This window comes from Chinchilla lanigera, unplaced genomic scaffold, assembly GCF_000276665.1.
Source record: "Chinchilla lanigera isolate Chin_1 unplaced genomic scaffold, ChiLan1.0 scaffold00052, whole genome shotgun sequence".
Lineage (NCBI taxonomy): Eukaryota > Metazoa > Chordata > Mammalia > Rodentia > Chinchillidae > Chinchilla > Chinchilla lanigera.
In genome coordinates, this window is record NW_004955453.1 from 3,287,915 (window position 1) to 3,300,007 (window position 12,093).

The following is a 12,093-nucleotide window of genomic DNA, read 5'->3' on the forward strand; positions in this document are numbered from 1 at the left end:
GATAAAAATTAAATACATAAAGCAATACTGAGCCAAGAATAATAGTAAAAATTAATTGTTCAATTGTTTCCTGTGGTTCAGAAGTGACTATTTAACCCTTGAGAAAATAGGTGCACCCATATACTCATTTCTACAAATCAAAAAGTTTCAAAGGTGGCCAGATGTGGTGGCATATACCTATAATCCCACAACATGGGAGGCTGAGGCAGGAGGATTGCCTACAGTTTGAGATCAGCCTGGGCTACATAGCGAGTTCAAGCCTGATCTGAACTACATGGAAAGATCCTATCTCAAAAATAAATAGTGTGCATGGTGGAACAACCTGTAACCCTAGCACTTTGGAGGCTGAGGCAAGAGGATTAGTATGAGTTCCAGGCTGGCATAAACTACATAGTGAGACCCTGCCGAAAGGAAGGAAGGAAGGAAGGGAGGGAGGAAGGGGAGAGAAGGAGAGAGAGAGGCGAAGAGGCAACCGAGCCAGGCATGGTGGCACACTTGAGAGGCTGAGGCAGGAGCATCACCGTAAGTTCAAGGCCATCCTGGGCTACACAGTGAGGTCAAAACCAGCCTGAACTATATAGTGAGACCTTATCTTTTAAAAAAAAAAAAAAAAAACGAAAGAAAGAAAGAAAAAAGGAAAGTAAAAAGAAAAAAAAAAGAAAAGAAAAACCAAATCATGGTAATCTCTAAAAAGTGAAGGTATTCTCCAGGCAGTTTTCAATGTGTGAGAAATGTTATTTCTTAAAAACAAACAAAGGTATGTCATACTGTTTAAAGCTTGTATGTTAAATGGTAAACAACCTGGTGTTTATAAGAATATTCTCTAACTTGTCTATGTGAAATATGTGCTGGACTTGGTGCCGCACGCCTATAATCCCAGCACTTGGGAGGCTGAGGCAGGAGGATTATTCTAAGGACAGCTTGGGCTATAAAGTGAGCTCAAGGCCAGCCTGAACTACACAGCAAGACCCTGACTCAAAAAGACAAAAAAAAAAAAAAAAAAAAATTGGTAAAAAATCACCAAGTAATATTGTACCTTTCTTACTTAATACAGTTCTAATAGAAAAATTGATGTATGAAGGCTCTCTTTCTTAACAGACTGGATTCCCCACGCAGAACATGCCAAAAATATACAGAAAACACGTAGTTATCAGAATGCTGTAATTAAGATAGGACAGTTGCACAACTCAGTAAATACACTAAAAACCACTCAATTATATACTGTAAAAGGGTGAAGAGTATCACGCGAATTATATCTCAATAAGGCTATTTAAAAAGAATAAGTTATGATTTGTCATTTAAAGTAGTACTCTTAACATGCCATCAAAATTCATTTCTCAATGTATTGCAATCATGCTAGGCTCATTTTATCTATCTGTACAAAGTGCAAAGTGCGTTGTGAATAGGGAAAAAAGATTTCCCACAGCAGAGTTCTAAGCAGGTTTTGAGCTAGATATCTACATTTTCTTCTACTGGTAAAATGAAACCAACGATGAGAATTCAGGTTGGCAATTACTTCTAAAAAACTATGTTCATCTGAAAAGATGGTGCTCGCCCTACAAAATAACACTTCTTTTCTACTTGAATAAGTTACAAGGGTAGTTCCCACCATCCTTAAAGATCTAAAAGCACTTCCTTATTTCTATATAATATTAACCAGCTTTAGATATTAAAGCAAAATCTTGACAACAAAAAGGAGTCTATCAAAACACAGTAAGAAGGAAACAGACCTGTGAAGACTTGGGATAATCCTTAAGGTATAAGTAGTCCCTTGCTATTTTTATACCTTAGTGAGAAGGAATAGGAGTTTAACCTCAGGGGCAGAGTTAGGCACAAACCTGTTCTTCTTCTGTGAAGGGTACGAGAGCCAATGGTGGCAGGGGTTCCTCCTGTAGAATAGGCAAAAATTCCTTATCCAGAAGGTCTGAGGGTATCTGGGGGACAAAAAGTGACCATGAGAGCAATGCTACTCCTCCAAATGTAGGGAGAAAAAACTAAGAAAAAAACCACTCCCATTTATCTATTTCTTGCTAATTCTTATAAATACAGATTAAGCTTATCCAGCCACAATTAACTTTAATTAATTATACGGTACTTACACATTTTGAGATGGTCAAATATTAAAAACCCTAGTCATCTTCTCTCCTCCTGAGACCACCACATCTGGATTTGGCATTAATTCTGGTATTACAGAGTACACAGTGGAACAGCAGATCTCCACATTTAACTCCAAGTAGATGGTAAAGAGTTTCTTAAGCAACTGTATCTGCCCTTAGCAAAAATCATTAAAACTGGGGATTCTCGAGCCAGGCGTGGTGGTACAAGACTGTAATCCCAGCATTCGGGAGGCTGAAGCTGGAGAATCACTGCGAGTTCGAGACCAGCCTGGGCTACAAAGTGAGCTCAAGGCCAACCTGAACTGCACAGAGAAACCCTGTCTCAAAGACAAAAAAAAACTGGGGATTCTCTAATCATTAATAAAGTGGAAACTATATTGACAAAAATAAAAATTATTATTTATTAGATAATAAAAATCTATTTTATACTACTTCAGTCTGATCATTCTTAAATGTCACAAATGTGGTACTGCATTTTAAGCTTTTTCTCCACTAAAAACTTTATACTGAATTCCTATATTGAAAGGATAGGAAAAGCTGTTTCTCCTGTTCCTTTCTTCTAAGTAAAAAGTAGGCTAAGAGATGCAATAAGAAGAGAGAAATTCACTTCTCAGCCATCAAATCTGGACAGAAATGGAGGACAAGGGGTAATTAGTGAGGAGAAGCAGGAAGCACTGACTGCTCCTCTCATGACGCCCTAAGTCTTCTTTAGGGAACTTGAGTCCCACATGTACTAATGCACACTTGTAATCCCAGCACCCGGGAGGACTGCAAGTTCAAGGCCAACTGGGGTCACACAGTAAATTGGAGGCCAGCCTAGATTACACAGTGAGCCCATTTTTTAAACAGTGGGGGAGGGGTGTTGGGTTACACAGAGCTGCTGTTAACTATTGTTGGTTTCAGTGCTGGATAAAGATAAGGAAGACAAAATAAATATATTGATAAAACTTATTTTTTTCAAAGATCAATGCATCACTGTACACACCCCAAAGTCTCACTCACAATTCTGAACTCTTGTCCTACTTTGTTACCTTGTTGTCTTTAAGGAAAAGTGCTAACATCTCTTCTCGGCCATAGCGATAATCGGCTAATTTATACTTCGGCAAAGCTGGAGAAAGAGGAGGGGACGTAATACTCCCACCACTGGACAAAGCTCGAAGCCTACAACAGAAAAAAAAGACTATATAAAATGAAGTGGCAACTACTCTGGTACTGTAGACTTTTTATGTAATACACTGGAAATTTTAGTTTTTTTCATGAGAAAAGCTGAAAGAAACCACATTATTTCAAGGTATCAAAGATTTTACCTTTAATACAAACCGCTGTCACACTAAGCAAGAGCAAGGAGTTCACTACGAAAGGCATTCACTGAGTAGTGGCAATTCCCTAACTTAAAAGCCTCACAGTATGTCCCTGAGAAGGTTGGCAGTTGGGGACACTTTTTATGAAATTACACGAAAGCGAGATACCACCTTACACTCATCAGATTCATAAAAACTACTATAAACTGGAACCACTTCAAAAAATGATTTAATAATAGTTATTTCTTGTCTATTTGGCAACAGTGCAGATATTTAAAAGTACTGTAACATAAAGGAAAAGCAAAATACAGAAGCTTACCACAAAGGTAACATTGATGTTATCATACACACACGCACACGCACACGGTAAAAGCATAAAAGAACACGGAATTGAGAAGGACAACAGTCAGAATAAGGTTAAACCAGCAAAGGGAAATAGAGTTAAAGCCAGTATTAACTGTACCTGAATATTCTATTTTTTCTGCTTGGATGAGTATAGCAGTGTTTAGTGTAACTTGCTTTTATATTATTTCATGATATATTGTAATAAAGGCAATTAACAATTAGTGTAAAGAATTTTAGAATATAGTGAAGTATAAGAAGTAAGAAAATCTGTATTTACTGTTAAAAAGAAAATTTAAAATATACTCTAAGCTAGTAACACATGCTGCCTCTAACAAATGGAACTGGGAGAAAGGGATTACTTTAACTTTAAAATAACGTATCTTTATAAAAAGAAAAAAATTGCAGAACTCTTAGGGGCAGAGGACTGCAAGTCTGAGTCATGACAGGGCAATATAATGATTTAGTGAAAGCCTCTCTGGAAATTAAGAAAAACAGGTTGAGGGGAGAGTGGGTGGGGATGCACCTCAATGTGAAGGTCCTGGAATCAATCCCCAGTACCACAAAAAAAAAAAAAAAAAAGAATAAACCCTCTGCCAAAAGTGGGAAAAGATCCTTCTGCAGAACTGTGTCAAAAAGCAAGAGGGAGAACTAGTATTAGGAGTAGCCAATAACCTGGGGCTGCCTGAAGTTCTATAAGGTAAGAGACACCCAGGATGAAAGGGACTAAGTCACTTTAAATCAGTGGTTTAGACTAAATGAAAATTCAACAAAAGCATTAAAATGCATCGCCAAGTTGCTAAGATTTATGAAAGCAAAAAAGGGGTAAAAATCTACTAAATGATATACTTGGAGATAACATGAAGGTCAGGTAAAGCACAGTAAATATCTATTATTAAAAATGGCACATGGCTAATAAATATAAAAGTATGCTTACATGTATAAAGTAACACTTGAAAAAAAATATGCATTAAGTGAGGATACAGATGAGGATTCACTTCCAATATTTCTATCTTCTCATCCTACATTTTTAAAAACCATTTTATCATGGACAATTCTGAACCTATGGAAAAGCATCAAAAAGCATATAACGAGTACTCTTGCACAAGTCACTCAGGCCCAAAACCAGCAATCCATGGCTAAACAAGTCCTTTCCACCACCCATCTAAACCTCCTCTGATCCTATTTTCAGGGAAATGTTTGGTTTGCCCATGGTCATAGCCAACAGAATGAGGATTCCAATGTAAGTTTTTATGACTAAAAATAATCATGATCTTCCCGACAATGAAGTCTCAATTTTTAGACATCCAGATTTGCTGATTTTATCCACAACATGTCTTAAAATATTTCTGTCCTCTTCATTTCATGTAAACTGGGTGAAGACATGATGGCAAGTGGGTGCAGAGATTCAATGCTACGTGAGTTCTACTCTTGGTGATGCTTTGTATGTGGTGGTGTATTATTCCAAAAGGGGGTGAACGGTGCCTGGTTGGTGATGACAGTGACTTAGGTTCACTAAAGTTCCTGAACAGTGATTCCATTCCAGTGATCCTTTTTTACTTGCTAAACTACTTATGCAAAAAGAAACTATATTGGTGTAGTTACCAGTGGTATAGTTTATACAAAAAAGGAAGGAAACATCTTAATAATTTTTTGGACTGGTTTTCAAAGTAACAGCTTGGTTCACTAATATCCTCTAAAAGGGGCTGGGGATTTAGCTCAGTGGCACAGCGCTTGCCTGGCAAGCGCAACATTGAGAGTTTGATTCCCGGTACCGGAAAAAAACCAAAAAAAACCCCAAAAAACAAAAAAAACAACAACAAAAAACTAATATCCTCTAAAAGTAACGAACATTTTTACCAATTTACTTCAGTGTAATTACTTTTAACAATGTTCACTGTCTCATCTTTGACCAGTGTGACTCTTCAGATTGGCTCCTGGATCCTCTGATATAGCCTAGCAGCGATTTAACAGCTTCTTTTCTATTTGTTATGTCAAAATGTTCCAGGTTCTTCTTGTATTATTTCTTGCCTCAGATGTGGACTCAACCACTTCTCCAAGTAGCCCTGATTTTTTTTTTCAGTGCCAGAAATTGAACTCAGGACCTTGTGCTTGCCAGGCAAGCGCTATGCCACTTAGTTATATCCCCAGGTCTAGCCTTGATTCTAATACATAAAAAGGTCATAATCAAGGTGCTAGAAGAAGTGTTCATTACTATTAGGTGGTTTTTTTTATTTCCTTTACTATTAGTCTTGGGCTTACAGGTTATTTAATTCAACTACCATAAGACAGGTTAAACAACCCAGAAGGAAAACAACAGAGTGATCCAAACAATGCTGTAGGACCTTCCAGGACACCACCTCCCAGCAGAGGCCTGCAAAGCTGGGTTCCTTCTTGAAAAAGTGGAATTAATACCCCTGAGAAGAGAAGCTGGGAATTTTATACACAAATTAGCTCCTTTACTCTCATGTAAGCGTGATGACAACTTCAATATAATATTTTAGCTTTGCATGATGGTGCACACCTGTAATCCCAGCACTTGGGAGGCTGAGGCAGGAGGATTTCTGTGACTTTGAGGCCAACTTGAACCGTAAAGCAAGAACATGTCTAAAAAATGGTAACAGTAATTTATAAAAATGAAGCTGAGAGTTTAAACATCTTGACCACGGTAGCAGAACAAATACTCCAATCTAAGTTTTTAGAACTAAAAAGACCATGATCTTTCCAACAATAAGGGCTCAAAGTATACTTAAAACAGCCAGTCTTTAGTCTACTGCTGGACTACTTGTGCAAAGAGCAACTTCCCACTTATACTATTTGGTATAGTAGCCCAGTGGTGTATTTTATACAAGAAAAGAAGGAAAAATACACGTATTTTTATTACAAATTATTTTTAAATAGCTCTATGGAGCCAATATGCTTCCCAATAGTCTCTACCACTAGAGGGCACAACTGAACACTCCTCCAAGCGCTCCTCGTTCCAGGGTCAGCAGCCACATCTGCCCAGGCATAACTCCTTGTAGCCTCACATCCCTAATCTCATCAAATGCTCCACACACGTTCAGATGCTTTTGCAAGCCAGTTACTTCCAATGAAGCCCACTTCTTACAGACATACACTACGAAGAGGAATCAGAGATTCCTAAAAAAAAAAAATTCTGGCCAGGCGTGATGGCACACACCTGTATCTCCAGCACTTAGGGGGCTGCGGCAGAAGGATTACTGTGAGTTTGAGGCCAGCCTGCGATACAAAGTGAGCTCAAGGCCAGCCTGAACTACATGGCGTGACTTTGTCTCAAAAAGACCAAAAAAAAGCTTCTAATTGTTGTGAAGAAAGTGAGGAGTGCTAACAGTGACTCAAATGAAGAAAAAGATAGTGGCCTGCACTGGAATAATGATTGCATTCTGACTCAATAGTCAACAAATTCTCTTCTACGTCCTCTACCTACAGGTACTTGGAAACACTGAGACATATTTAGGTAATGTCCCTCGCTAAAAGCCTGCCAGTGACCTTTATCTCCTCCGGACAACCTTGTCTTCTAGAAATACAACTGCTTCCCCCTTACTCTCTAAACTGTACCTAAGAAGCCAGATGAATGCAGCACCCACCTGTAGTGCGCACTGAACATCCTTCCTCCTCGCGCAGTCACTGCAAGACTCAGTGCAACCCGCTTCCTCACCACGCCACTGCTCTGAAAAGTGCATCAGTAACTTCAACACTGTCCAAGCCAAGGGAAGTTTTCTACCCTCATGGCCTTCATCTCCCCGGCCTACTGTGAGGTCTGTTTAACACAGAAGACCAGTCCTACCATAGGCAATAAGTGAGAGGAACGAGCAGCAGTACTCCTAAAATTCGAGAACTCCCATTTCTTCACTTGCTAAGTCCTATTCAAAATCTAGACCACGCAGGGTGTAGTGGTGCACATCTGTAGTCCCAGCCCTAAGGAGGTTGAGGCAGGAGGATAATCTCGAGTTCAAGGCCAACCTGGACTACTTAGCAAGACTGTGTCTCAAAAAAAAAAAAAAAAAAAAAAAAAAGACTCTAAACTTCAGCCCCAAAAGCAACTGGAATTTCAATATAAAACTGAAGGGGGCCAGGGATACAGCTCAGTGGCACAGCTCTGCATGGCAAGCGTGAGGTCATGAGTTCGATTCCCAGTACCAGAAAAAAAAACAAAACACTGTGAAGGTTCGGGAATCAAAATAGTATTTCTTTAAAAGCTCATAATTTTGAGGCTGAGGCAGGAGGATCATTGTGAATTTGAGGCCAGCCTGGGCTACAAAGTGATCTCAAGGCTAGCCTGAACTGCATAGAGAGACCCTGTCTCAAAAAGACCAAAAAAAAAAAAAAAAAAAAAAAAAAGCTCGTAATTGAAATCTAGCTCTGCCCTCTCCCACAGAGCCAGGTTTTCACATATAACCGCATACAACCTATTAGGTTCCACAAGTTCCACACCTTATTCACCAGCTCATCTGTCCCAAACCTGTGTGTGGACTCCATTTCTAGAGCTAAAGACAACTACCATCTAATAAGCCATTCAACCAAGAGTCAGGCATTCATCCTCTACTCCATCCTACCACCCTCTACACCCACTTAATTTTTTAATAAACCCTGAATCTCTCAATCCTAACCCTTAATTCTGTTCACACACGTTTACTTCTGTGACAACACCCTAATTTATGTAAGTAGTCTGATTCCATACTCACAGTATCACTCCACGCTCCACGTTATTATTCTATACTCCACATTACTATTTAGTTCCAATGCAAATCTGAACAAAACTCTCTCCAAAAGTTCACTGGCACATAATTAGTGAATAAATCCAAAGCTTCTTCATGTAAAACAACTGTTCCAAGTTCATCTCCCCAACACTTCATGTTACAGTTAAGGCAAACATCTTAGGGGCTTCCCTCTTAAATCAGCAATTTCTTGCCTCCTTGTCTTTAACTGTCCCTTTTCTGCTATCAGGAATATTTCTGTGAACATTTTTCACCACTGGGGAGCGGCGGGCAAGGCTGCTACGGAGAAGAAAGGTTAAGTGGGAAGGACAGGGGAGAAAAGCAAAATAAGTTGGAAGGAGTTGTAAGTGGAAGAGAAACTGAGATCTAGACATAGACACAGAATATAACAGGCATTTGATAAAATGTTTTCTAAACATCTTAATATTCTTTTCTAAAATACACACTTGGGCCAGGCATGGTTGCACTCATCTCTAATTCCAGTATTTGGGAGGCTGAGACAGATGGATCACTGTGAGTCTGAGGCCAGCCTAAGCTACATACCGTGATCAAAACCAGCCTGAACTACACACCCCGTCTCAAAAAACAAAAGTGCACTGTCTATCTCCAGTGCACGAGATAATGGCCTTACAAAAATTAAGAAATAGTGTCTTTCTTAATGAGCTAGTTTATTCCTATGGCTAACACATGGTAGAAACCACAAAATGGTAACTATTTTAACATAAATATAAACGAAGTGCTCTGGGGAAAGCGAAATACCTCTTTTTTGTATGGAAAGACCTTAGAAGACTTGTGGGGGATGGACAGACCGGAAGTCGAATCCAAGTGTGAGTTAACTCACACTGAGTTATATTCTAGCCCTTTTTTTATTTTGACACAAGGTCTTACCAAATTATTAAGTTGCCCAAGCTAGGCATAAATTTGTAATCCTCCTGCCTTAGCCTTCCAGACTGCAGGGATTACAGGCATGCACTCCATACCCAGGCTAGAAGTCTTCCTTAAGCCCATGGAAACAGAAAATTTGAAAGAAGCTTCCTTTGTTTCTTCCTCACAGTCAGGTAAGTAACTGTCTCCAATTATTCTCCTTATTAAAAAAAAATCCTCATCTAGACTTATTCAGCCTCAAAAAATTAAGTACCCAAAAAAACCCCAATTTGTTTTTAAAATGCCTTGAAGTACAAATTTGTAAAGAAACAAAGAACAGGATACAAACCAATGTTAGCAAAGACTCCTTCAGTGGTAGTATTAAGGGTAATTTAAAGCTTTTTTTTCCTTCTGTACTACTGCTTTCTCGAGATTCTCTAGAATGTTTGTTTTGTTACTAGGACCAAAGAAAAACTATAAAACCTAAATCAAAAGGATTTAGCACCAAAAACTTTGCACCAAGATTGTAGTTGAGTGTTTTGTCAAAAGTGAAATAAACACACTGGGGATAACAATTAAATTTTTGTAATCCTTTCTAGTGGTCAATCCATCCACATATCATCCCAAAACCTTAAAAGTGAAGGTTTTAATAATTCTAGTTCTAAGGAAATAATTCAGAGGAAATGACCAACAACAAACCATTCAAGGAAATATATATGTCATTCATTTACAAAAGTAAAACATAGAAAACAACTTTACTTTCCAACAATTTACTCATTGATTTAACATACATTTATTGAGAGCCTAACTACGTGCCAAGCATTTGAGATACAACAATAAGCAGCTATACAAAACTCCAGACCAAGTTCTTGCCCTCAGTGGAGCTCACAGTCTAGTGCAAGTTGGAGGACTGGATATAAATAAGGAAATAAAATGTTTGGCATGTTACATTTTTATTTTGATCATGAAAGAGTTAGGGAGATGGGCAGGAAGTGGGATGGGTAGGCAGGGGCAAGCTGTATAGACGGTCAGGAAGTCTGAGGTAGCATTTAAGGAAAAGCTTTTAAAAGGTGACTATTGTTTTATACCCAGAAATCATTTTCTTCATTAAATTTAATGTATCTTTTAAAACTGTTCTGTGATTTAGGAATGTATGTACCTACTCTAAACATAATCTAAGACCTAAAGATTCTGTGGACTTTTCAAAGTCCAAGCCTACATTACAATCCAACCTCACAATTTCCAATGCTCTCCCATCTTCACAACTGCCCCCCCAAATACCAATAAATCTCTTCATTTTATAAATCTCATTATACAGTACATTTTACATTATTTTTACAAAAATGATGATCTTCACAAGGAGAACACTACTATTTCCGGGCGTGGGGGCACACGCCTGTAATCCCAGCACTCGGGAGGCTGAGGCAGGAGGATCATTGTGAGTTCAAGACCAGCCTCGGCTACAAAGTGAGCTCAAGGCCAGCCTGAACTGCATAGCGAGACCCTGTCTCAAAAAAAAAAAAAAAAAAAAAAAAAAAAAGAGAACACTACTAAATGTTTCTATACGGTTCAAAGTTACACACTGATTCAATGTAATCAACCTCAAAATTCTTGATTCTCAAGTGCTCTGGACACATCTCCTTACCTCAAGTTTCATAACAATCATATTACATGCAGAAAAATAGGACACCAACCTATTCATACTGCAGCTTTCAAGCTATGGGTTACTTGGGTTAAGGGCCTCATATACTTTCTTTGCCAAAAGGGATTTTGACACATGATACAAATAAGGGAGTGCCTGCCTACTCAGACCTTCAGTACTCCACTTATCAGCATTTCAGGTGACTCAGGAATGCACCTAGGCTATAATATTTGCAGAGTAACAGAGTTAACAATTACATACAGCTATTGTTTAAGGATAAGACTGGTCACAGGGGCTGGGGATTTAGCTCAGTGGCACAGCGCCTGCCCAGCACGCACAAGGTCGTGAGTTCGATTCCCAGTACCAGGAGAAAAAAAAAAAAAAAGAAGACTGGTGACTACTCTCTCTGCTAAAGCTATCTCAATTCAAATTCTGCTTAAAATACTAGGCCAATCTCACAAAATATCACCGAACAAAATTTCAGAGTACCAATCAAAAGGAGGATGTGCAAGACACTACTGACAGACTGAGATGACTGTTTGAAAATGAATGGTGTAGGCAACAGGCCAGCAAACATTTCTGAAAAGGGCCATGGAAAAAATATTTAAGCTCTGTAAGCCAGACAGCCTCTGATGTAACTACTAAATCCTGCCAGAGTAGCATAAAAGCAGTAAGACAGCGCCGGGCATGGTGCTGTATACCAGGCTGAGGCTGGACGATTGTAAGTTGAAACCTAGCCTGGACAATTTAGTGAGACCCTGTCTCAAAGTTAAAAAAAAATGTAAAAAGGACTGGGATGTAGCTTCAGTGTGAAAGTCCTGAGTTCAATCCCCAATACCACCAAAAAAAATAAGCAGATGCTATCAAAACCAATAGGTACAATAAAACTTTATAATACCACAAGCCACAGATTTATAAACATGTAATGTAGGGCATCAAGCAAAATGTAAACTCTAGAAAAACAGCTTTTCCTTCTTTTGCTTCAGCTAAATTTCTGATATTTTTTTTCAATCCCTATTAAAAACAGAGTGCTTTTAAGAAAAAAAAATTCATTAATTACCAAACAATTTTAGTCATGTTTTCACAAA

At 38.6% G+C, this 12,093-nt stretch overlaps 1 protein-coding gene across 1 annotated transcript in view; it reads right to left on the bottom strand.

Annotated features, from left to right (window-relative positions):
• Positions 1 to 12,093, bottom strand: part of Gigyf2 (GRB10 interacting GYF protein 2) — a gene marked incomplete at its 5' end in the record, with an annotated part of 99,949 nt that overhangs the window by 86,322 nt on the left and 1,534 nt on the right. Inside the window, 2 exons of the mRNA XM_013519902.1 lie at positions 1,839 to 1,934; positions 3,149 to 3,278. Of these exons, the coding sequence (XP_013375356.1) occupies positions 1,839 to 1,934; positions 3,149 to 3,278 (226 nt within the window). The remainder of the gene's footprint in view (positions 1 to 1,838; positions 1,935 to 3,148; positions 3,279 to 12,093) is intronic.